Source organism: Salmo salar, chromosome 27 (assembly GCF_965601325.2).
Source record: "Salmo salar chromosome 27, fSalSal1, whole genome shotgun sequence".
NCBI classification, from domain to species: domain Eukaryota; kingdom Metazoa; phylum Chordata; class Actinopteri; order Salmoniformes; family Salmonidae; genus Salmo; species Salmo salar.
Genome location: NC_138317.1, coordinates 33,408,389 through 33,435,817, shown reverse-complemented (window position 1 = coordinate 33,435,817; position 27,429 = coordinate 33,408,389). Strand labels below are relative to the sequence as shown.

Genomic DNA, 27,429 nt, shown 5'->3' with positions numbered 1-27,429 from the left:
CTGACATAATCTAATGTTTTGCTTTCGTTGTAAAGCCTTTTTGAAATCGGACAGTGTGGTTAGATTAACGAGAGTCTTGTCTTTAAATAGCTGTAAAATAGTCATATGTTTGAGAAATTGAAGTAATAGGATTTTTAAGGTTTTGAAAATCGCATAACAATTATTTTAAGAATTATAGATACAGACCTCCTCTATGCACTCGATATGTCCGATTTTAAAATAGCTTTTTGGTGAAAGCACATTTTGCAATATTCTAAGTACATAGCCCAGGCATCACGGGCTCGCTATTTAGACACCCGGCAAGTTTAGCACTCACCATAATCATATTTACTATTATAAAAGTTTGATTACCTTTTGTTGTCTTCGTCAGAATGCACACCCAGGACTGCTACTTCAATAACAAATGTTGGTTTGGTCCAAAATAATCCATCGTTATATCTGAATAGCGGCGTTTTGTTCGTGCGTTCCAGACACTATCCGAAATAGTAAAGAAGTGTCGCGCGCATGGCGCAATTCGTGACAATAAAATTCTAAATATTCCATTACCGTACTTCGAAGCATGTCAACCGCTGTTTAAAATCAATTTTTACGCCATTTTTCTCGTAGAAAAGCGATAATATTCCGACAGGGAATCTCCTTTTCGGCAAACAGAGGAAAAAATCCCAAAGGTGGGGGCGGTCGGGTCACGCGCATAAGCCCAGAGTCCCTTGATCGGCCACTTGAGAAAGGCGATAATGTGTTTCAGCCTGGGGCTGGAATGACGACATTCAGTTTTTTCCCGGGCTCTGAGCGCCTATGGACGACGTGGGAAGTGTCACGTTAGAGCAGAGATCCTTAGTAAATGATAGAGATGGAAAAGAAGTTCAAGAAATGGTCAGACAGGCCACTTCCTGTAAAGGAATCTCTCAGGTTTTGACCTGCCATTTGAGTTCTGTTATACTCACAGACACCATTCAAACAGTTTTAGAAAATTTAGGGTGTTTTCTATCCATATGTAATAAGTATATGCATATTCTAGTTACTGGGTAGGAGTGGTAACCAGATTAAATCGGGTATGTTTTTTATCCAGCCGTGTCAATACTGCCCCCTAGCCCTAACAGGTTAACCATACCATGAGGTTAAGTTTTTAGACTATCGATACCAACAGAATAATAAGTCTTTGATATTTATTACTAGTCTGCAGCTAGGAATTCGGTATCATTGAACGCGAAGACCGACGAAACATCCATTCTATAACAACATGAACGAATGTCGCTGAGAGAGAGAGAGAGAGAGAGAGAGAGAGAGAGAGAGAGAGAGAGAGAGCGAGCTCTCCAACAAGGATCCCGACTACACACTGAGCGTAAATATATATATTGATTGCAATTGTTCCCGAATGAGTGAGCGTTCATGTGCAAAGGGTTAGCATTTCAATTGTTAATATTTATCAACTCTGTAGTGTCTTTTGCCCCCACCCCCCTTTTGTTTAACAAGCGGCCATGCCGGTTTAGCCCACGGCATGAAAAGTTGCGCGTGCAGTTCGGAATCAGAAAGCCCTTTGTTTACGTAGCAGTGGATACGATCACACACAACTTCAAATGCAGCTCATGCAAGTAAACAAACATATAATCAGATGGTCATCTCAGATGTTATCATAGATTGATTACCTAGCAAGCCAGCCAGCCAGCCAAGGTAAAATATCACAAATAGAGCTAGATAAAGCCAGAAGAATAATATACTTGTTAACCTCTTACATCTAGACGTTCCGCTAGCGGAACACCTGCTCCAATATCCAATGATGGGCGTGGCGCGAAATACAAACTCCTCTAAAATCCGAAAACTTCCATTTTTCAAACATATGACTATTTTACAGCATTTTAAAGACAAGACTCTCGTTAATCTAACCACACTGTCCGATTTCAAAAAGGCTTTACAGCGAAAGCAAAACATTACATTATGTCAGCAGAGTACCCAGCCAGAAATAATCAGACACCCATTTTTCAAGCTAGCATATAATGCCACATAAACCCAAACCACAGCTAAATGCAGCACTAACCTTTGATGATCTTCATCAGATGACAACCCTAGGACATTATGTTATACGATGCATGCATGTTTTGTTCAATCAAGTTCATATTTATATAAAAAACCAGCTTTTTTACATTAGCATGTGACGTTCAGAACTAGCATACCCCCCGCAAACATCCGGTGAATTTACTAAATTACTCACGATAAACGTTCACAAAAAACATAACAATTATTTTAAGAATTATAGATACAGAACTCCTCTATGCACTCGATATGTCCGATTTTAAAATAGCTTTTCGGTGAAAGCACATTTTGCAATATTCTCAGTAGATAGCCCAGCCATCACGGCTAGCCATTTAGACACCGACCAAGTTTAGCCCTGACCAAACTCCGATTTACTATTACAAAAGTTTGATTACCTTTGTTGTCTTCGTCAGAATGCACTCCCAGGACTGCTACTTCAATAACAAATGTTGGTTTGGTCCAAAATAATCCATCGTTATATCCAAATAGCGGCGTTTTGTTTGTGCGTTCTAGACACTATCCAAAGTGTAAATAAGGGTCACGAGCATGGCGCAATTCGTGACAAAAGATTTCTAAATATTCCATTACCGTACTTCGAAGCATGTCAACCGCTGTTTAAAATCCATTTTTATGCCATTTTTCTCGTATAAAAGCGATAATATTCCGACCGGGAATCTGCGTTTAGGTAAACAGAGGGAAAAAAACAAAGCATTCTGTCGACGCGGGCACGCGCCTGAGTCTCACAGTACTGTAACCAGCCACTACCCAAACGCGCTACTTTGTTTCAACCAGAGCCTGCAAAGCCACGATTCAGCTTTTTGCCGCCTTCTGAGAGCCCATTGGAGCCGTAGGAAGTATCACGTAACAGCAGAGATCCTCTGTAATGGATAGAGATGGCAAAGAAGGCCAAGAAATGGTCAGACAGGGTACTTCCTGTACAGAATCTTCTCAGGTTTTGGCCTGCCAAATGAGTTCTGTTATACTCACAGACACCATTCAAACAGTTTTAGAAACTTTGGAGTGTTTTCTATCCAAAGCTAATAATTATATGCATATTCTAGTTTCTGGGCAGGAGTAATAATCAGATTAAATCGGGTACGTTTTTTTATCCGGCTGTGAAAATACTGCCCCCTATCCATAACAGGTTAAACATAACTATAGCCATCAGGCTTGCATGTTTTCATGGTCATTTAGCGTTAGCTATCCTGCAACTACAGAGCTTGTTGGTGTGGGGTTGCGCAGTTACACATAACTCGAACTTGACGTTGGCTTGTAAACAAAATAATTCTCAATACTACCGTTTATTTCCCCTTCAGTTCTAACTATGATGGACAACATCATCCAGGAGACCATTCAGTACACCAGACAGAGGAAGATCTTCAAGATGCCTGTTCTCTACCACCAGTCAGTCCACTTCAGACTGGCTGAGCTGGAGACAGAGATCGAGCTGCTGCGTTCCCTCCTCCATCGCTCCACAGGTGGGTCTGCTCAAGATAAGATAATGACTGCATCCCAAATGGCACTCCATTCCCTATGTGGTGCATTACTTTTGACCAGGACCCAAAGAGCAATGGTCAATGTAGTGCACTACATAGGGAATATGGTGAGGACCAACTCAGACAATTACTGATTTCTATGGGGAAATGTTGTTTGCAGCTTGGCCTTGTGGATACATTAAAGACATCAAACATAAACACTGGAAATAAGACCGATACCAACCAGATACGTGTTAGGGAAGCTACTCTGAAAATACAGTTTACCATGCTATCAATTACTTCACACTGGAAGAAGTAAAGGTTAGCTAAAACTACCCTTAAGAAAAATATAGTTTACTTAACTAAAAGTATTTTGAATAAGTAGGTCACGACATTCAAACTACTTTGTGATAAATAATCTCATATATATATATATATATGAGATTATTTATCACAAAGTAGTTTGAATGTCGTGACCTACTTATTCAAAATACCTTTATTTATATATATATATATATATATATATATATATATATATATATATAGTGTATATATATATATATACTGATATTATATAATATCAGTTTAGGACTTGAGGGAAACACGTCCTAAATCTTGGCATCAACCTCTTCCCTGTGTCTCCCATCCCCAGCTCTGTACATCAAGGGCAACGATGTGACTAAGCTGGCGTCCATGGCTAAGCTGAAGGCAGGCCGTCTGTCCAGGGAGGTGGGGGACAGCTGCCTGCAGTACTGGGGAGGAATGGGCTTCACCAGCGATGTCCTGGTCAGCAGGTTTTACAGGTGAGTAGAGAAGAAGAAACTCCTAAAAGGAGGTTCAGGACAGCAGCTTAGTTCCTTTCAATGATGTTTATTGCAGATGTGTTTTGGAGCAAGCTCCTTCGTTAAAGCACTGAATAAACTCTGCGACACATTGTGAATGTTACAAGTTCTGCTTATAAACTTGTCATAAACATTACTAAATATTTAGTTTGCTAACTATTCATGAACTTTATATAATGTATATTTTATCATTCATTCATATATTTATTAATGTATAAAATATAGTTAACAAACATTCAGGCCTCTACTTCTTACAGTAGTACACTAATCAACCACTGTTGATACTACTGTAGTCTAATTACAGTGACACCCAGTGGCGTGGCAAATGAAGACATTATATGGTCTTGCATCCTAAATGGCACCCTATTCCCTATTAGTGCACTACTTTGGCCAGAACCTGATGGGCCCTGGTTAAAAGTAGTGGACTATATAGGGAATAGGGTGCCATTTGAGACATATTATGATGGGCATCTGGGGGTCAAAGGGCAGGTCTTACTGCCACTGTCTGAGTCAGTTAAAAGGTCTCTGTTTCATCACATCCACAGAACCTTGCTATATACAAATACTATGTATATGCAGATGGATAGTGTAAGGATTCATGTACGGAAAGTTCATAAACAGTTGAGCTACCATTTGAGTCAATACAGTTAAGCAACGGTGCTGTTTTTTCACTGCAAAGAGTTGACTTTCAATACTAGTTAATTCCACAAACATTCTGGATATTCAGATTGGTAATTTTGCTCAAGAAATTAAACATAATTCAGGCATTTAATCAGAAACGAGTCCCTATTGTCGCACTTCATTGACAAAATTCATGTGGCTTTCATGGTTTTTAAGAATGCGGCTGAGGAAATAGCTGCCATTGAATGATCTGTGTTCATTTGTCGATTTTTCTTTTTGTCTTGTTTAAATACGCAGAGATGCCAGGTTACTGTCCATTGGAGGAGGCGCTGATGAGGTCATGCTGTCGATCATCTGCAAGTACATGGACACCCTACCCAAGGCCCCACCCAAGAAGTGATGTGCCAGTATGGCTTTCCCTTGTGCTGCACCTCAATCCAGAACATTGTTACCATTCATATGCTTCTCTATAATGACTGGATAGGTGGAAGTGATGCCATATTGCTTGCACCTATCCAGTCCATGAAGGGGAGTGAGTGGAACCATTTTCTGGAATTTAATGCACACATCAGAATTGCAGTTTAAGATTATAATTTGTTCATCAATTTAACCACTATTCATGCACTGTACTACAGGGCCAGCCAGGAATGTTGTTCAAATAGTGCCTCCATGTTTCCATTCTTGGAAAACATGGCTAAGATTTTGTTCCATTAATTTCTTTATGACAATTGAAAACGGCGGTCCTACAGTAGTTGTGAATTTGTTTGTGGAGGGGATTTGTAATCAATGTATAAGATCAAGTTTTTGTAGATGGAATACAATGAACCGTTGTGTAAAATAAACGAAAAGCTATATACCTCAATCTTTTGTGACTTCTAGAAAAACAAACTCTCTGGAGCGTCAAATTCAAAACATCATGTTTATTTACATATAAAACATTTTACATCAGTTAATGGGAGAACAGTGTGCAGTGGAGATGAACAGTCTCTGTAGATGGGACAGGAAATGTTTGAAGTGAGTGAGCACCCTAATTTATTCCTCAAAACAAATAAACAAGATGTTTGCTTATAGTGGAACTCGATTGTTGGACACTGTATTGATCAAATGTTAAATCAGTCTCACATTGGATCAAGAAACCTCTGACAGCCAACCCAATTCCAATCTTTTTTCACTAATCAGCTCTGAAAAATGTGATTGGGAAAAAGATCAGAATTGGGCTGCCTGTGTAACATGTGTTACTGCTTAGCCTTGCCAGATTTGTTGATGCAATAGATCACTCATCCTGTTCATCATCGTTAAGGGACTCATTAACATTACAAACGTATGGCAGTGTACTCATTCCATCAGGGTTGTCTAAAATTAAGACATTTTTAATTATTCCCTATTGCACATTGTCATTGATTTGGGGGAGTCTTAAACATTAAGCAGTCTCATTGTCATCTTCCTGGTCTTCTGATGCAGAGGTGCACGCATGGCACAGACTGGGGAAGGAAACACGAGGCAGGGAGGGAAAAGCCAGGGCCTCCTGTAACACATCACCTCAGTTTGATAAACCAGTAAAGGATGGTGAAGACCAAGAAGCAGAAGGACAGCATGTAGCACAGGAGCTTGGTCTGGCTTCCCCTGGAAAGCTGCTTCACTCTCCCTATGGTGGCCCCCAGCAAACCTCCCGTTGAGTCAAAGTCTGAGTCCTGTTAGGAGGAAAAATAACAAAACATCCAGTGACATGTTTTGCCGTCCTGATTTGAATTGCTCTGAAATGTGTAATAGGGTAAATCCATTTGAATTCAATCACTTTTTGACAGCACCCTTTATGATTTGAACGAACCCTTCCATACATATTTGCCCATTGTAGAAGTGCTCAGAAAGTGACTTTGGACCTGAATGCCAAAACATTCAAGCGCTAACAGTGCTGAAAGTTATATTTTGCATACCATGAAACAGCCATGTCTTCATCACTGGAAAATATAAACGGTTGAGAAACTGGGTTGTCAAACTATTTCTTACATTTCCTGAAAAAAAAGTTTAATGTAATTGAACCTTAAACGTCAATTACATAAACGCGTGAACTCCAATTTTTTTCCCCTTCATATTAGCATATGCTGTAGCTTAGACCCTATTTTACATCTGAGGTTGTGTGTTGTTCCCGCCATTGGTTGAGACAGGCTGGGTGTCATGTTTTGGCTTATAAATGTCCACAAATCAGAGAATGTTGACTTGAATGGGAATATCTGTTTGAAATGATACTGTCAGTCCTCCATAGGTAACCGATTCAAATCATAGAAATAATAGAGTAGACATGACCATTTAAGTTAACATTCGACAGTGGGTGGACCGGCGGCCATCTTTGTGATAGTAATTAGAAGTTGAAATGGCACCCACTCTGTATTCAAGAACGTGTCTCAAACGATGGCGGGCACAACACAAACACCTCAGATGTAAAGTAGGGTTTAAGCTACAACATGTGCGAATATGAGTTTAGTTTTTTATATATATATATATATATATATATATTATATAATTGACGTTAAAGGTTAAAATAACACTTATTCAAAAATAATGTATAAATAATTAAGTAGTATCACAAACCTGTTTATACACTTTTAAATTGCTGCAAACTCAACTTATCTTTTGCAGTGATGAAGACACGTCTCATGATAGTATGGTGGGGTATGCACAATGGGTCAACTTTGAGTGCCTCCATCTCCTGAATGTTTTGGCATTCAGGTCCAAAAAGTCACTTTCTGAGCACTTTTACAATGGGCAAAAATGTATGGAAGGTTTTGTTCAAATCTAAAGGGATGCTGTCAAAAAGTGATTGAAGTCATATATGGTTTTACCCTATCTGTTGAGCAATATTGTGACCTGTTATGGATGCCAACTAAGCTTTTAATGGATTGTGCAATCTGGTAGAAGAGGGTATAGATAAAGAAGATTTGTGTGAATGCTTCTTGAGTTGAGTAATTATGTAGAGTAACCTATAGGAGTGGGTAATATTTGGGGAGACCTATTCTACTCCAAACCTCTTCTACAATATGCTACTCAAAATATAGCAAAATACGATATAATCGTTTTGCGCCTTTAATGACAATCATGCCACTGTGCAATTTGTGTTTATTTACAATATTATACAGTAGTCACATTCTCATTAAATAATGTGGCAAAAATAAGCATTAGTTCATTCATTTAGACACTGATACAGCCTAACTGATAAAACTGCACAGTTTTGATTTGTCAAGTTCGAATAGTCTTGCACATGACCATATATCGTCTTGTATTTCACGATATATCGTCAATGTTGATTACCACAATCTTCAATTTAATCATATAGCTAGCTATGGGGCCAAAGCCTAGTAGCCTATATAATAAGCATGACTGAACATGTCACTTGCTTACCATATCGTCCAACATGTTATTCTGGTATTTCACTTCTGTTCCGATATCTATTGACAGCTGTGGCAGAACGAACATTAGTGTTACCAAAGGAATGAATAACAACATGACACAGTTACTGGAGAACTCTGTGAACACGAAATACTAACATGCTTCAAGGCGCTGACTTTGGCTCTCAGACCCTCTTGTAAGTGTTCATTTTCCTCTTCGTACGCGCTGTATCCACTGGCCACATAATTTTCAGGAGGTCCTCCTTCGCCTGTGACACAATGAACAAACCCAATGAGCTGACTGGGTCGCTAACTAAGAATAAACGTTTTCGTTAGCAAACGTTACCTATATACGAAGGCCTGTAGGTAACATGATTAGCAAGCTAAGACAGTTCGCTATTTATAGCTAATGCTGTCCTGATGTAGTAAAGTTAGCCAGCTAGCTTGACACAGAGGCTTTATTTCGTTAAAATGTATACTGTTAGCTAGCTAACTAGACTGGTAACTTTAGCTATTGAATGAACGTCCTCTATTTAAAACGGGGGGGGGGGGGGCATGAGTCTTACCCAAACCTGCTCGTCTCATTTTGATTTATTCAATAAAAAGATCCTAACTGTAACACTTAGGTGATAATGTGTATCAAAGCAGTGGTGTTGGTGGTAGATCGCTAGCTAGCAACACGAACTCAGCAGAAGAGGAAACGCCACGACATCGTACGGAAACCTGATAAGGCAAATGTTTACATGGATGACTCCGCCCACTCACCGCCTGGTTCAAGTCACTTCAAGGAGTTTTGGTTACATTTTCAATAGCGAGCTCAACTCACCCGAGAGCAATGATAACACAAACATCTAATTAATTGCACAGGGAGTGCAGCGGATTTCATTTCAAATGTACAATGGGGCATCATAGGCTGCGTTTAGACAGGCGGCTCAATTCTGTCTATTTTTCAGTAATTGGTCTTTTGACTAATCAGATCATATTTCAAAAATCTCTGATGTGAAAAGATCTGTTGTGATTGGTCAAAAGACCAATTAGTGGGAAAAATATCAGAGTTGGGCTGCCTGTTTTAACACAGCCATAGAAAAGCTTACAAAACCCAAAGATGTTAAATAAGCATGGTGATTACAACCATTCCAGGTTGCTGCCATTGATCATACAAAATATAGAATCACCTGTACACTCATGATTAGTCTGCTTGGCAATTTGGCAAACAGAACAAAGATCACTTTAATAGGCTATACAGCAAGTTTCAAAGTATTTGTTTTCTACCTCCCCCACCTCCCTCATACATGGGGGCATGCAATACCAAAGAGGAAAGTAATGTCCGTTCTTGGCAATATGATCTGTAACTGTGGCGTAAGGCATGATGACAGATGAGGAAGTATTAGCCCATTTCCTCCTATAATCCTCTCCTGATTAATATCATATTTACAGTTCCACTATCCAACTATGGGGCTCCCCCTTTCATTAGTAAGGGATGACACGAAGTGGAGAGAGCATGTAACAGAGGGCATGTAATTACATGCATAAACCTCAAAGGACGGGAAGGCATGTAATAGGCTACATATTGAAGGACAAACAAACACTGATGAAGAAGACATAGTTATCTTTCCTCTGATTTATTAGGCCTATCCAGAGTACTGAGATAGTGAATTAGTGATATATAATTGAAATGCCGTAAAATATTCTAGGTGTAGCGAGGAAAATAATGTATAATAGGTTGCTACTTGAAGATTTAGGTTGCGGGCCAAACACTTAAAAGACACACCCTCATCCACTTATCCTCGCCTTATGCCCTTGGGGGAATCCCCGTCGCCATCTTGGAGGGTGGTCCAAATGATTAGCTAAGCAAGAGAAGTTTGCAACATAAGCCCCTCAGCTCTCGTTTTTAGTCGGCTTTGCGTGTGTACAATTATGTTCACTCCGGGGCCTGAAACTCCCCATAATTCAATTCGCGACGATTGTACATCCGCTAAGAAAAGTCTGCGAAAACTTAAAAACAACATCAATGGAGAAGTCAACATACAAGTGTAAGTTAAAACGAATGCAAATAAGTTAAAAATGGTGCTACTAATGCACATGACGGCACAAACACGTCTTGTAAAAAGTAAATATGTTTTTGTTTGGTTATCTTTTGGAAATTGTAGAAATCAAATATTTGTATTCTTCAGAAGTTCCAGCTAGGCAAGCTAACGTTAGTCAGCTAATTAATTTGCTAGCTATCATACATTAGGTGTATATTAATAATTATATACTTAATATAAGTAAACATGCACTCATAATTGACTGTAGCACATATAAAGCACCAACAAGCTACAGGTGGCTGAAAACACAATCATCGTGGGATGAATGAGTGATGAATTTCCGGCCAAGGGTGGTCCATTTAAAAATCATTCCTTCCTCCCTCACCCCTTGCCCTGCAAGTGTATACTCGTCAGACGTCATCAGAAGTGTCCACTTCATTTTAGGGCTGAGGGGATAAGGTGTGTCTTTTAAGTGTTTGAAGGCAATTTTCCCTCGTTAGCAGGGCGTACAGTGCATTCGGAAAGTATTCAGACCCCTTCAATTTTTGCAAATTTATTACAAATAAAAACTAAAATATCACAGTTACAAACTGTAAGTATTCAGACCCTTTACGCAGTACTTTATTGAAGCACCTTTGGCAGTGATTACAGCCTCGAGTCTTTTTGCTCAATTTGGCCAGGCGGTTAGCTCTTGGAAGAGTCTTGGTGTTTCCAAACTTCTTCCATTTAAGAATGATGGAGGCCACTGTGTTCTTGGGGACCTTCAATGCTGCAGACATTTTTGGTATCCTTCCCCAGATCTGTGTCTCGACACAATCCTGTCTCTGAGCTCTACAGACAATTCCTTCGACCTCATGGCTTGGTTTTTGCTCTGACATGCACTGTCAACTGTGGGACCCTATATAGAGAGGTGTGTGCCTTTCCAAATCAAATTGAATTTAATTTACCACAGGTGGACTCTAATAAAGTTGTAGAAACATCTCAAGGATGATCAACGTAAACAGGATGCACCTGAGCTCAATTTCAAGTCTCATCGCAAAGGGTCTGAATAGTTATGTAAATAAGGTATTTCTGTTTTTTAATTTTAGTAAATTAGCAAACATTTCTAAAAACCTGTTTTTGCTTTGTCATGATTGGGTATTGTGTGTAGATTGAGGGGGAAAAAAACACTTTAATACATTTTAGAATAAGGCTGTAACGTAACAAAATGTGGGAAAAGGGAAGGGGTCTGAATACTTTCCAAATGCACTGTATGTGAGCACACTCGTTCAGTTCGCCAGCATCTAGGCAAACTCAGCCTTTACGGGCACTTCCCAAAAATGTAGAGAAAGAAAATATAGAAATAATAGAAAAGTAAAACATATAATAATACACAATGAGTAATGATAACTTGGTTATATACAAGGGTTACAGGAAGGGCCTTCTTCCAGGTGCGATGACAACGGAGCATATGGTCATGGACTGAGAACTGCCACTACAACCTCTTGTGTGGGGAAAAAGGGGGGTTGATAACCCAGAGCACACTCGAAGGGTGACATACCTGACAAGGTGTTGGTTAGGGTGTTGTGGACATATTCCACCCAGGGTTGCTGAGGACTCCAGGAGGAAGGGTTTGCCGAAGTCGCGCAGCGTAGGGCAGTCTCCATCTCCTGGTTGGCCCGTTCGGTCTGGCCGTTGATCTGGGGGTGATATCCAGATGAAAGACTGACATTGATACCCAGTGCTGAACAGAAGGATCTCCATACCTGGGATGTGAACTGGGGACTCCTGTCGGAAATTATGTCAGTAGGAATGCCATGCAGACGAAACACATGGGACACCAGCAGGTCCGCAGTCTCCCTAGAGGACAGAAGCTTGGAGAGGGGAATGAAGTGAGCTGCTTTGGAAAATCTGTAAATTATGGTGAGGATGACTGAGTTATCGTTGGATGGGGGAAGGCCAGTGACAAAGTCCAGAGCTATGTGTGACCAGAGGTGACTGGGTATGGGAAGAGGGCAAAGCAGGCCGGATGTGGGTTTAGTGGAGGTCTTATTCCAGGCACAGACCGAGCAGGCTGAGACAAACTCCCGGACATCTCTCTCCATGGTGGACCACCAAAAGCGCTGACGAAGGAAGGCGAGGGTCCAGTTCATACCCAGATGACAGGTCAGGTGAATAGAATGGGCCCACTAAAGAACATCGGAGCAAACTGAATCTGGAACAAACAGAGCATTTCTAGGACCATTCCCGGGTCAGGCAGGTTCTGCTGATTCTGGCGAATGCAGGACTCCCAGGAGACGGCGGCAACAATGCAGGTGGATGGCACAATGGCTTCTGGCTCAGAACCAGTGTTGTTGGCGGTGAACTGGCAGGAGAGGGTGTCAGGCTTGGTATTCCTAGAACCGGGGTGATAAGTGAGTATGAAGTTGAATCTCCCGAAGAACAATGCCCACTGGCTTGCCGGGAATTCAGACGCTTGGTGGTCTGGATGTAGGACAGGTTTTTGTGGTCCGTCCACACGATGAAGGGGAGAATAGAACCCTCTAGCCAGTGACGCCATTCCTCAAGAGCTAGCATCACTGCCAGGAGTTCCCGGTTACCGATGTAAAAAAATTCTCGCAGGTGAGAGCTTACGGGAAAAGATTTCACATGGGTGGAGCTTCTGATCAGAGGGGGAACGTTGAGACAGAACAGCACCTACCCCGGTGTCGGAAGCATCCACCTCCACAATGAACTGGAGTTCTGGGTCTGGCTGAGTGAGGACTGGAGCGGAAGTGAAGCGGCGCTCGAGTTCCAGGAAAGCTGCCTCTGCTTCAGGGGTTCATTGGAACGGAGTGGAGGTGGATGTGAGAGTGGTGAGAGGTGCTGCCAGACGGCTGTAGTGGCAGATGAATCCTCTGTAAAAAATTGCAAACCCCAGGAAACACTGTAGCTGCTTCAGGTTTCAGGGCGCAGGCCACTCTGACTGCCCTGACCTTGGCGGGATCCATGCGTAACCGTCCCTGTGCAATAATGTAACCCAGGAAAGACACAGAGGAAGCATGGAAGTCACATTTTTCAGCTTTAACAAAAAGCTTATTCTCCAACAGCCGTTGGAGAACTTGGCGAACGTGTTTCTGGTGAGCCTCAGAGTCCTTCAAAAAAATCTGAATGTCATCCACATAGACAAAAACTAAGTGTCCAATCACATCCCTCAGTACATCGACTAGGCTCTGGAAAACAGCAGGGGCGTTAGTGAGACCAAAAGGCATGACCAAATACTCAGTGTCCAAGTGGTGTGTTGAATGCAATTTTCCACTCGTCCCCCTATCTGATGCGGACAAGGTGGTAGGCATTCCGGAGGTCGAGTTTGGTGAACACCATGGCACCATGGAGGGGGGAAAAAGCAGAACTGATGAGTGGCAAGGGATACTTGTTCTTCACAGTGATGTTATTCAGAAGGCGTGATATGTCCTGCAGCCAGGGAATCCTGGATGTACCCCTCCATAGCCTCCTGCTCGGGAATAGAGAAGTTATACAACTGGCTACAGGGGAGAGGAGCTCCAGGCTGGAGGTCAATGGCACAGTCGTACGGCCGATGAGGTGGCAGCAACAGGGCGTGGTGCTTGCTGAGCACAGGCGCTAGATCGTGATACCCGAGAGGAACTGATGACAGGTCCAGAGGTTCTGGAATGGACTGGGGCACAGACAAGGCAGGGGGAAGGGCAGAATGACAATTTGAGTGACAGAATGTACTCCAAGTGGTTACCTTTCCGGTGGTCCAATCGATCTGTGGATTGTGCAGCTTTAACCAAGGATGGCCCAGGACCAGGGGAGAGCGAGGGCAGTCAATTATGTGGAGACTGATTCTTTCCTGGTGATTCCCAGAGAGACACAGGATGACAGGGACAGTTCTCACAGACACAGGCAAGGAGTTGACTGTTGAGAGCATTGGCATCGAGGGGTGAATCAAGTGGAACAGTGTCCAGGCCCAACTGGATAATGACACCTCGGTCCAGGTAAACTCTCATCGACGCCCGAGTCGATGAGGGCAGGCAGAGGAAAAGCCTGGCTCTGCCACACAAGGGTGCCGTCTAGCAAGGGTCTGGGGGAGATTGGCCGGCGATTTGGCTCAACAGTATATCCCCCACAACTGCTGAGCCAACAAGTGGAGACAAAGCGACCAACCTGGCCACAGTATAGGCAGCTCCTAGTGCTGATTCGCCGCTGCCTCTCCTCACGTGAGAGACAGGCCCGGCCAAGCTGCATGGGTTCAGGAAGAGACTTATAGGAAGGGAGGCAGTCGGGGGAGGAAGCAGATGTAGTGATGGGGCATGCAACCCTACCTGCCCTCTCACTGAAGGGCCTCCTCATTCCAGCCGCTATCAGTGGCAAGGGTGCAAAACTCGATCGCCATCGCAGCGACACTATGGGAGCCTTGACGGAGGGACAGGAGTCGTTTAGCGTCTTCCCTACCGCAGACGGGGGGGGTCGAAGACTCTCCTCATCTCCTCTGTGAAGCTGGAGTAGGAGGAGCAGATGGGGGACTGTCTCCCCCATACCGCCGTGGCCCAGGAAAGCGTTGCTCCACAGAAGCTGCCGATCAGGAAGGAAATCTTGGCACGTATGCTAGCATAAGCGTAGAGCTGTTGCACGTATACTAGTGAACATTGTACCAAAAAGGCCTTGGAAGCTCCGAGGTCCCATCGTAACGCTCGGGGGTCGGAACAAACGGCTCACGGGGCAGAGGAGAGGGACTCGGGGCTGGGCGAAGGTTCGGCCCTTCAGGTCAGAAAGGCTCTGTGAAAACTCCTTGACGTGCTCCAGAAGGGTTTTCAGGGCTTGATCTTGTTGCTCGAGCTGGGCGCCTTGGCTGGCGAGGGTTTGGTGGAGAGGATCTGAGTCCGCTGTGTTCATATCTTGGCCAGATCGTACTGTCACGGGGAGCGGAACAGGTGAACCCAAGAGCAGACTCAGACGAAGAGACTGGGATGAGGTAACCAAGGTATTTATTGAAACACAGGGGGAAGACGGGGTGCAGGCCAGGGGAAGCTCGGTCGGGTTGCAGGAAGCCAGGTGCGGAGGCAGAGACTGGAGCGAGGGGAGTTGGGACTGGGTAAGCAGGTCTGGAGAGGAATCCAAAGACGCAGTGGAGTGATGGGTCCAGGACAGAGTAGCAGGACTGACGAGACGTGGGACTGGAGACGGGCCAAAGTCAGAGCCGGCAGAACTGTAGCGGAGAGGAAAACAGCGTCAGGCAAGGGAAAAGGGAGTGGCGGCAGGTTAGGGAGACAGAATGAGAAGTAGAGGGCATGGCAGGAGCAGATGTAACAAGTAGTCTAATCTAGAAGTGACAAAAGCATGGATTAGCTTTTTTGGACAAAAAGTTTCAGATTTTTTTGCAATGTTACAAAGATGGAAGAAAATTGTTCTAGAAATATTTTTGATATGTTCGTCAAAAGAGAGATCAGGTCGAGTCACTAAACTTCGAGTCCAAATCGCGTCCCAAGTCCTGTGTGCTCGAGTCCGAGTCCAAGTCGGAGTCACCAATGGTCGAGTCATGAGTTGACTTACGAGTTCCTATGGCTGAAGTCCTGATCCTAGTGCTCAAGTCTGAGTCACATGGTCCACATTAACTCAAAATAAAGATATAATGTAGTGGAAAGAGGGATTTAGTCAATACACTGTTTGCTATCTATTTTCCTTTCTTTCTGTGCCACAAAATGTTTGCATATAGGCTACTGGAAATGTTACCAGGGCCGCATTCAGTTGCAAAACATTCTTGAATGTTGCAGGTAGAAATTCCATGAAGAGAGCCGTTATTCCTTATTCAACATGTCAGAGAGGCATGTTTGTTCTACATAGAATATTTCTATCTGAACGTTCGAAAACATTGCGTCCTGCTGAACACACCCCAGGCTGTAGCTAGCTAATGAGGTAACATGACTGAACAAGTTGTAGCCTTAACAAATGGTTAATGGTGCGGTCTGCAAGTAGCGTTGTTTTAGAATGGCCCGCAATATGCTTTGTGAATGTAACATGCAGCCTGCCAATGCATGACAGAAAGAAAAAAAACACAGCGCCGATATTATGGTTCATATCTTTTTAATGGTAATAGCTAGAATCACGCCATTTTCTCAGCGGTAAAGAGGGAGACTTGGCTACTAAGCTATATGGAATTGTTTTAAGAAAGTCATACCAAGGATAATTTTGCTAATTGATTTTGAATTTTAAGACCCCTTGAAGTATAAAAAAAATGTGATTAACATTTTGATTTGAAAAATGGATGCCAAGAGTGAGCAAAGCTGTCATCAAGGCAGACGGTGGCTACTTGAAAGAATATAAAATATAAATATATTTTGATTTGTTTAAAGCCTTTTTGGGTTAGTACATGATTCCATATGTGTTATTTCGTAGTTTTGATCTCTTCACTATTATTCTACAATGTTGAAAATAGTAAAAATAAAGAAAAACCCTTGAATGAGTAGGTATGTCCAAACTTTTGACTGGTACTGTATACGTCCATCAATAGCTCTGTCGCCTTTCACTGCAGATGCTCTAGCTCTGTCAGCTTTCACCGCAGATGAGGAAGTGCAACATTGGCAGATGCGGTGGATTGAGACACATCCAAAGGAAAAGCTAGCTTTTACTGATGGATTTTTTAGGGGATTTCTCTGTTCATGCTGATAGACTGTCTGTGCCAGGTGAGGCGCATCTTTCCCATTGCTAAACAGAACTGCATTTCACATCTGTGCTACAAATATTATTTGTGCTTATCACTGAAAAGCTCTCAATCTCTTCAAAAACTCTTGTCCTGTTCACTCAGTAGTCAGGTTTTAGTCACAGAGATAATTTAGTCTCCTCCGGTCCTCATTTTTGTTTAGTTATAGGTTATTCTGTCTCTATTTAGTCAGTTATAGTCTCATCAATTGCCACTGAAAAATAGGTGTTTGACAAATATTTGAGTCACTATTTATGGTGATGAAAACACTGCCCATAGACCTAGACATAGCCATACGACACAGCATCATCCTGGGCATGGGTAGTAAAAAAAAGTAGAGAAAAAGTAGAGAAAAATGTTCTAACCAATTTTTATTTTACCTTAATTTAACTAGGCAAATCAATTAAGAACAAATTCTTATTTACAATGATGGCCTACCCCGGCTAAACCCGGACGACGCTGGGCCAATTGTGCGCCACCCATGGGACTCCCAATCACTGCCGGATATGATTCAGCCTGAATTTGAAGTAGGGACACCTCTTGCACTGAGATGCAGTGCCTTAGACCGCTGCGCCACTCAGAGCCCCAATACAACCCTCTTGTTACGTATACACACACACACACACGCTCTCTTACTTTGGGCTGCAGCCTGTCCTGTGATAAACAGTGTGTGCCCTCCACCCAGCTTGGCCACCCCAGAGACGAGAGCAGTGCTGGCCCCCTCCCTGATCCCATAGGAGAAGCACCTGGCACCCAGAAAACAGTATTATTGTCCCCCGTAATGAAATCGGGGAAGGGACTGTGGACCGTTCTCCGTCTAGTTGGGTGTAACTCTAACTAAATATGCTTTTGGTTGGGTGTAACTCTGTAACTAGGCAGCTTTTCAAATTGTATCTAGGCAGCTTTTTGAATTTAAACTTGTGCTTAATGCAAGGAAAATAACATTTATGGTTTCTCTTCCCTGAAAGTGAACAGATGGAATCACTGGCAGATTTCAACTATAAAAAGATGGCAAATTGATAGGGTCACCTCCTATAAGTATCTTGGGATTTGGTTAGATGAAAAGCTGAATTTTAAACAGCACATTGAAACTGAAGTTGACCTGGCCTTGTGGTGCCAGGACAACAACCTCTCCCTCAACGTGATCAAGACTAAGGAGATCAATGTGGACTACAGGAAAAAGAAGACCAAGCACGCCCCCAATCTCATCGACGGGGACAGAACAACAACCTCTCCCTCAACGTGATCAAGACTAAGGACATGATTGTGGACTACAGGAAAAGGAGGACCGAGCATGCCCCCATTCTCATCGACGGGGTTGTAGAGGAGCAGGTTGTGAGCTTCAAGTTCCTTGTTGGCCAAATCACCAACGAACTAACATGGTCCAAGCACACCAAGATAGTTGTGAAAAAGGCACGACAAAATCTATTCCCCTCAGGAGAATGAAAAGATTTGGCATGGGTCCTCAGATCCTCAAAAGGTTCTACAGCTGTACCATCGAGAGCATCCTGACTGGTTGCATCACTGCCTGTTATGGCAACTGCTCAGCTTCCGACCGCAAGGCACTACAGAGGGTAGTGCGCATGGCCCAGTACATCCCTGGGGCCAAGCTTCCTGCCATCCAGGACCTCTATACCAGGCAGTGTCAGAGGAAGGACCAAAAAATTGTCAAAGATTCCAGCCACCCTAGTCATAGACTGTTCTCTCTGCTACCACACAGCAAGTGGTACCGGAGCGCCAAGTCTAGGTCCAAGAAGCTTCTAAACAGCTTCTACCCCCAAGCCATAAGATTACTGAACATCTAATCAAATGGGTACCCAGACTACCTGCATTGCCCCCACCCCCCTCTTTACGCTGCTGCTGCTCTTTGTTATTATCTATGCATAAGTCACTTTAATAACTATACCAACATGTATATATAACCTCAATTACCTCGGCTAACCGTTGCCCACGCATATTGACTCTGTACTGGTACCCCCTGTATATAGCCTCGCTATTTGTATGTAGCCTCGCTATTATTTCACTGTTGCTCTTTAATTATTTGTTACTTTATTTCTGATTTTTTAAGGTATTTTTCTTAACTGTAATGTTGGTTAAGGGCTTGTAGTAAGCATTTCACTGTAAGGTTGTATTCGGCGCATATGACAAATAAAATTAGATTTGATTTATTTTAGGAACAAATCGTGCTTTTCAATGTTAGTCAGAAAAGATCTTGTTAAATTTACTTTTTTTTTTTAAATCAGTACTGGATTATGGTGATATTTTGTATATGCAGGCCTCAGCAAGTACCTTAAATACTCTGGACACAGTGTATCCTGGTGCTTTAAGATGTATTACAAATGGCTAGATCACTGTCCCATCACTGATCTGTATGCTATGGTGCAATGGAACTCTCCACCAGGAGGCCACTAGCGGTTCTGGGGGGTGGGGCAGGGGGGGCAAGTGCCCCTGTGACAACAATTTTGGACCCCCTTGTGGCACCCCTAAATGTGGAGTATGAAATCATTTTTACATAACTAATTTTTGCTATCGATCTTTTTTTACATCCGTTATTAGACAGTGGCAACGCGAAACGCTAATTTAACCCACACATTTTCTAGAGGGACGGCTTTAGGCGGAACACAACAGTATCGTACCACATGCAAAACGATATGACAACAATAACGTCTAATGTAACTGGCCCCTCTAACAGTACAACTGGCCCTAGCTTGGCCCCCCCAGTTGAAATGGTCTAGAACCGCCACTGCAGGAGGCTAAAGCGCTGGTACGCTTTTGTGTACAACGCATTGATAGGACAACTCCCTTTGTTTCTCTGTTCCGTACTGACCAGATCAGTCACTCAATAGAGTCTTCGTTCACAATCACTGCTGTCCTTGTCTGTTCCTAAGGCTAGAACTGAGATGGGGAAACAATCTTTTTCCCATAATGCACCTTCACCCTGGAACATGCTTCAAAAGATATTAAAGTTAGGGGAATTAGTGTCCTTGCCTCTTTTTAAGACACTGATAGACAACACTTTTTGTGATAGCTACAGTTGTTGCTAATCTTCAATTGTATCTGTAAATTGTGACACTATTGTCTTTATTTTGTATTTTTCTGTAATATTTTATGTACACACTGCTATTTCCCTGTTTTGCCTTCTTGCCAGGTCGCCCTCGCAAAATAGGTTTTTAACCTCAATGGGTCTTACCTGGTTAAATAAATTAAAAATAAAATAAAATAAACATGCCATTGGTTAGGTGTAACTCTGTAACAAATCATGCCATTGGTTGAGTGTGACTAACTAAACGTGCCATTGGTTGGGTGTAACTCTGTAACTAAACATGCCATTGGTTGGGTGTAACTCTGTTACTAAACATGCCATTGGCTGGGTGTAACTCTGTTACTAAACATGCCATTGGTTGGGTGTAACTAACTAAACATGCCATTGGTTGGGTGTAACTCTGTTACTAAACATGCCATTGGTTGGGTGTAACTCTAACTAAACATGCCATTGTAGTGAACATGCATTACATGTGATTGAAGTCATGGAATGGTCTGAGGAGTTTGAGGTGTTTCAGGTGGAACATGTGAGAATTACAGTGTGTGTGTGTTTTTTTTGTGTGTGTATAAGGTGTATGAGCAAGCTATGTTAATTACCTGTCTAGGCTGGTCGGGAAGGCAGGGATGGCTGTAAATACAGTATGTTTGAAAGGATGAACGGTCGTTGTACCTCCTATGTCAGCCTTCATTCCCTTTGCCTCCTGCAAAGCCTCATCCTTAGTCTTCTGGCTGTACTCCACACTCTTACTGATGTCCATAAAGACACACACAACGTCAAAGGGTCATCACCACAACATATTACAAGCCCAAGCCATGGACATTTTAATATTTTTACTATCTGCTGCAAATCATTACATTAAATATGCAGTGCCTTCGGAAAGTATTCAGGCCCCTTGACTTTTTCCACTTTGTTACATTACACTGGTTACAGCCTTATTCTAAAATGTATTAAATAAAACAATTTCCTCAGCAATCTACACACAATAACCCATAATGATAAAGCAAAAACAGGTTTTTAGAAATGTGTGCAAATGTATTAAAACCAAAAAACAGATACCACATTTACGTAAGTATTCAAACCCTTTGCTATGAGACTCGAAAATGAGATCAAGTGCATCCTGTTTCCATTGATCATCCTTGAGATGTTTCTTCAACTTTTTATTTTATTTGGATTTCACCTTTATTTAACCAGGTAGCCTAGTTGAGAACAAGTTCTCATATGCAACTGCGACCTGGCCAAGATAAAGCAAAGCAGTTCGACACATACAACAACACAAGGTTACACATGGAATAAACGAACATGCAGTCAATAATACAGTAGAAAAAGTCTGTATACAGTATGTGCAAATGAGGTAGGATAAGGGAGGTAAGGCAATAAATAGGCCATGGTGGTGAAGTAATTACAATATAGCAATTAAACACTGGAATGGTAGATGTGCAGAAGATGACTGTGCAAGTAGAGATAGTGGGGTGCAAAGGAGCAAGATAAATAAATAAATAAATACAGTATGGGGATGGGCTATTTACAGATGGGCAATGTACAGGTGCAGTGATCTGTGAGCTGCTCTGACAGCTGGTGCTTAAAGCTAGTGAGGGAGATATGAGTCTCCAGCTTCAGAGAGTTTTGCAGTTCGTTCCAGTCATTGGCAGCAGAGAATTGGAAGGAAAGGCGGCCAAATGAGGAATTGGCTTTGGGGGTGTCACGGTTGTTGTCGGTGAAGGAGGACCAATACGCAGCAGGTACGTGTATGCTCATCTTGAGAATTTATTAACTTCAAAAAATGAACGTACAAAATCACAAAACAAAAAGAACGAACGAACAACTACAAACAGTCTGGCTAGCATAGGCTCAACACAGAACAATTCCCCACCACCCCAAAGACAAACACACACACCTATATAGGACTTCCAATCAAAGGCAACTATACACACCTGCCTTCAATTGGAAGTCCCAATCATCAACCCAACATTTAACAAACACAAACCTGCCACGTCCTGACCAAAACTAAAACACTAGCTCCATCTGCTGGTCAGGACATGACAGTACCCCCCCTCAAGGTGCAGACCCCGGAATGCACCTAAAAAAGAAAAACAAGAAAATCCCCAATACCCCAACAAAAACCCAACAAACAATAACCCCTAAACCATAAGGGAGGGAAGGGAGGGTGGCTGCCGTCAACGACGGCACTGTGCTACACCCTCCCTCCCCAACCCACCTATCTTGGAGGTGGCTCAGGTGCAGGCCGTTCCAGACTGTCGGGGCAGTCTGGCAACTCGGGACAGTCGGGGCAGTCTGGCAACTCGGGACAGTCGGGGCAGTCTGGCAACTCGGGACAGTCGGGGCAGTCTGGCAGCTGGGGACAGTCGGGGCAGTCTGGCAGCTGGGGACAGTCGGGGCAGTCTGGCAGCTGGGGACAGTCTGGGCAGTCTGGCAGCTGGGGACAGTCTGGGCAGTCTGGCCACTCCGGCAGGTCAGGGCAGTCTGGCCACTCCGGCAGGTCAGGGCAGTCTGGCCACTCCGGCAGGTCAGGGCAGTCTGGCCACTCCGGCAGGTCAGGGCAGTCTGGCCACTCTGGCAGTTCAGCGCAGTCTGACCTCTCTGGCGACTATTGACTGGCGGGCAGCTCTGACGACTGTTGACTGGCGGGCAGCTCTGACGACTGTTGACTGGCGGGCAGCTCTGGTGACGACTGTTGACTGGCGGGCAGCTCTGGTGACGACTGTTGACTGGCGGGCAGCTCTGGTGACGACTGTTGACTGGCGGGCAGCTCTGGTGACGACTGTTGACTGGCGGGCAGCTCTGGTGACGACTGTTGACTGGCGGGCAGCTCTGGCGACTGTTGACTGGCGGGCAGCTCTTGCCCCGTCAAACAGCCCTTGTGCCCCCCCCCTAAAAAATTATTGGGGGTGCCTCTCGGTCTCCCTTACCTCGCCAGCCTTCTTCCGCTGCTTGGTCCTTTTTTGGTGGGGAATTCTGTCACACAATAAGTTGTACTCATCCTTAAAAATGTCGTACTGGAGAGAAGAGGACCAATACGCAGCAGGTACGTGTATGCTCATCTTGAGAATTTATTAACTTCAAAAAATGAACGTACAAAATCACAAAACAAAAAGAACGAACGAACAACTACAAACAGTCTGGCTAGCATAGGCTCAACACAGAACAATTCCCCACCACCCCAAAGACAAACACACACACCTATATAGGACTTCCAATCAAAGGCAACTATACACACCTGCCTTCAATTGGAAGTCCCAATCATCAACCCAACATTTAATAAACACAAACCTGCCACGTCCTGACCAAAACTAAAACACTAGCTCCATCTGCTGGTCAGGACGTGACAGGGGGTGACCAGTGAGATATACTTGCTGGAGCGCGTGCTACAGGTGGGTGCTGCTATGGTGACCAGTGAGCTGAGATAAGGCGGGGCTTTACCTAGCAGGGACTTGTAGATGACCTGGGGCCAGTGGGTTTGGCGACGAGTATGAAGCGAGGGCCAGCCAACGAGAGCGTACAGATCGCAGTGGTGGGTAGTATATGGGGCTTTGGTGACAAAACGGATGGCACTGTGATAGACTGCATTCAATTTGTTGAGTAGAGTGTTGGAGGCTATTTTGTAAATTGCATCACCGAAGTCGAGGATCGGTAGGATAGTCCGTTTTACGAGGGTATGTTTGGCAGCATGAGTGAAGGATGCTTTGTTGCGAAATAGGAAGCCGATTCTAGATGTAATTTTGGATTGGAGATGCTTAATGTGAGTCTGGAAGGAGAGTTTGTCTAACCAGACACCTAGGTATTTGTAGTTGTCCACATATTCTAAGTCAGAACCGTCCAGAGTAGTGATGCTGGACGGGCGGGCAGGGATCTGTTGAAGAGCATGCATTTAGTTTTACTTGCATTTAAAAGCAGTTGGAGGCCACGGAAGGAGAGTTGTATGGCATTGAAGCTTGTCTGGAGGTTAGTTAACACAGTGTCCAAAGAAGGGCCAGAGGTATACAGAATAGTGTCGTCTACATAGAGATGGATCAGAGAACTTGATCCATCTGGGGTAAATTCAATTGATTGGACATGACTTGGAAAGGCTCACACCTGTCAATATAAGGTCCCATAGTTGATAGTGCATGTCAGAGCAAAAACAAAGCCATGAGATCGAAGGAAATGTTCGTAGAGCGCTGAGACAGGATTGAGAAGAGGCACAGGTTTGGGGAAGGGTAAACAAAAGTCGACTCCGGGATGCTGGTCTTCTAGGCAGAGTTCCTCTGTCCAGTGTCTGTGTTCTTTTGCCCATCTTAATCTTTTCTTTTTATTGGCCAGTCTGAGATATGTTTTTTTCTTTGCACCTCTGCCTAGAAGGCCAGCATCCTGGAGTCGCCTCTTCACTGTTGACATTGAGACTGGTGTTTTGCGGGTACTATTTAATGAAGCTGCCAGTTGAGGACTTGTGAGGCGTCTGTTTCTCAAACTAGACACTAATGTACTTGTCCTCTTGCTCAGTTGTGCACCGGGGCCTCCCGCACCTCTTTCTATTCTGGTTAGAGACAGTTTGCGCTGTTCTGTGAAGGGAGTAGTACCTTTGTACACCTATGTAGATATTCCATAAAACAATTTGCAGTTTCTAGCTACAATAGTCATTTACAACAATAACAATGTCTACACTGTATTTCTGATCAATTTGATGTTATTTTAATGGTAAAAAAAAGCGTTTTTCTTTCAAAAACAAAGACATTTCTAAGTGACCCCCAATCTTTTGAACGGTAGGGTAAATGATATTTCAGTTTATTTTTAATAAATATAAGGGCACAGGGCGAGGCCCAGATGCAGACACAGGAGGCAGATGGTTCGAGTCTCTGATACCGGGAGGACTAGAAAAAGTGCGATAAGTAAAAGCAGGCGCATGTGAAAAACACGCTGGTTGACTTAACGAACTGGCACAGAGAGACAGGAAACACAGGGATAAATACACCGGGGAAAATAAGCAACACCTGGAGGGGTTGGAGACAAACACAAGGACAGGTGAAACAGATCAGGGCGTGACAGTACCCATACCCCCAACCTTCCCCCTCTAGGGACGCCACCTGGCGTCCTACCTGGGCGCATAACTGGCTGACCGGGGTGGCGGTGAAAATTGGCGATGAGGGCCGGGTCCAGGATGTCTTTAGCAGGAACCCAGCACCTCTCCTCCAGGCCATAACCCTGCCAGTCAACCAGGTACTGGGAAACCCCTGCCCCATGGTCAAACCCTCAGGAGGTGTCTCACCGTATACGCTGGCTGGCCATCGATTACACGGGGGGAGGGATGGGCCTAGAAACAGAAGACAGAGGACTGAGACAAGGGCTTAATCCTGGACCCATGACAAGTAGGGTGAACATGGAGGGTACGGGGCAACAGCAAGCAGACAGCAGTGGAACTAAGGACTCTAGAAATGGGGAAAGGACCAATGGGCCGGGGGGAGTGTGTGGGATTCTACCCAGAGGGGTAGGCTCCGAGTGGACAACCATACCCTCTGCCCAATACAATAGCAGGGAGCCTGAGTCCGGTGGTGATCCGCTTGTCGACGATACCTGGAAGTGGTCTTGAGAAGAGCCTCCAAAGCTATTTTCCAGGTACGCCGACAGCGGCAGACAAACATCTGGGCTGAAGGTATGTTGACCTCAACTTTTTGATCTGGGAAGAGCAGAGGCGGATACCCCATGGAACATACGAAGGGGGGATAGTCCAGTGGCCGAGCAGGGGAGAGTGTTCCTGGCATATTCCACCCAGACCAGATGCTGACTCCAGGTGGTGGGGTTACTGGCAACGAGACACCGGAGCACCTTCTCCATGTCCTGATTGGCTAGCTCCGACTGGCCGTTGGATTGGGGATGAAAACACGGAGGATAGGCTGGCCAACGACCCGATAAGGGTGCAGAACGCCTTCCAGAATCGGGATGAAAACTGAGAACCCCGATCTGAGACAATGTCGACCGGGAGTCCATGGATTCGGAAGAGCCCATGAGCTGGGCCGTCTCCTTGGCTGAAGGTAATTTAGGAAGAGGGATGAAATGGGCGGCCTTGGAGAACCTGTGGTGGTGTTGCCATCTGACGGAGGAAGCCCAGTGACAAAATCCAGGGAAATATGGGACCAGGGGCGAAGAGGAACAGGAAGTGGCTGAAGGAGGCCAGACAGAGCTTGCAGCGGGGTCTTGCTTTGAGCACACACCATTCATGCGGCGGCGAAGGCTGAGACATCAGGAGCCCTGGTGGGCCACCAGAAGCGTTGTCAGAGGAAACCCAGGGTACGACGAGCACCAGGATGACAGGTAAGCCTGGAGGAGTGAGCCCATTCCAGGACTTTAGGCCGGGCTTGAATCAGGAACGAATATCCGGTTAGCCGGTCCCCCCCCAGTCAAAAATGAGAAAAGGCTACTGTATATTGAAATGCCTCTTCCCTCAATTGTGTTGTTATTTTAGTAGTGTGCACAAGCAGAGATGGTAAGGACACTGTCAATAACTCATAAACCAAAAAAATCTTACCTGTGTAGGCCTACTGTAAAATGACAAGTGTCTGCAACTAGTCAGTCTAAACCACCTTTAGATTTGTCTTGAAGGTGGGTTGACTTAAAGAAATTCATTGTTATAGCAGGAACATTTTCAAAACCCCTGCACTTGGAAAACCCTATTTTAAAGGGATAGTTGAGCCACATTTAAAAAAAAAAATGTAATTAATTTATTTGTACACTGAACAAAAATAGTTTCATGAGCTGAAAAAAAAAAAACTAGAACATCTACATTTACATTTTAGTCATTTAGCAGAAGCTCTTATCCAGAGCGACTTACAGTAGTGAATGCATACATTTCATACATTTTTTTTCTTCTCCGCACTGGTCCCCCGTGGGAATCGAACCCACAACCCTGGCGTTGCAAACACCATGCTCTACCAACTGAGCCACACGGGACAAAAAGCACAAAATGCTTATTGCTCTCAAATTTTGTGCACAGATTTGTTTATATCCCTGTTAGTGAGCATTTCTCCTTTGCCAAGATATTCCATCCACCTGAAAGGTGTGGCATATCAAGAAGCTGATTTAACAGCATGATAATTACACAGGTGCTCCTTTTGCTGGGGAAAATAAAAGGCCATTTTAAAATGTGAAGTCTTGTCACACAACACAATGTCACAGATGTCTCAAGTTTTGAGGGAGTGTGTAATTGGCATGCTGACTGCAGGAATGTCCACCAGAGCTGTTGACAGAGAATTGAATGTTCATTTCTCTACCATAAGCTGCCTCCAACATCGTTTTAGAGAATTTGGCAGTACGTCCAACCGGCCTCACAACCACAGACA

General features: G+C 43.9%; 2 protein-coding genes across 2 annotated transcripts in view; one reads left to right on the top strand and one right to left on the bottom strand.

Annotated features, from left to right (window-relative positions):
• The window catches only part of zgc:85777 (isovaleryl Coenzyme A dehydrogenase), a 44,382-nt gene extending 38,559 nt beyond the window's left edge, over positions 1–5,823 (top strand). Inside the window, 3 exon segments of the mRNA NM_001141719.1 lie at positions 3,348–3,509; positions 4,159–4,309; positions 5,267–5,823. Coding sequence (NP_001135191.1) covers positions 3,348–3,509; positions 4,159–4,309; positions 5,267–5,369 — 416 coding nt within the window. The 3' untranslated portion in view covers positions 5,370–5,823.
• A 55-nt stretch (positions 5,824–5,878) lies between these two features.
• On the bottom strand, positions 5,879–8,998 carry bet1 (Bet1 golgi vesicular membrane trafficking protein). Its single transcript, NM_001141539.1, has 4 exons — positions 8,919–8,998; positions 8,512–8,621; positions 8,366–8,422; positions 5,879–6,660 (listed from the first exon to the last, which is right to left on the bottom strand). The coding sequence occupies exons 1-4, from the start codon at positions 8,935–8,937 to the stop codon at positions 6,505–6,507; spliced, it is 342 nt and encodes a 113-aa protein (NP_001135011.1). The 5' UTR covers positions 8,938–8,998; the 3' UTR covers positions 5,879–6,504.
• Between the last annotated feature and the right edge of the window lie 18,431 nt (positions 8,999–27,429).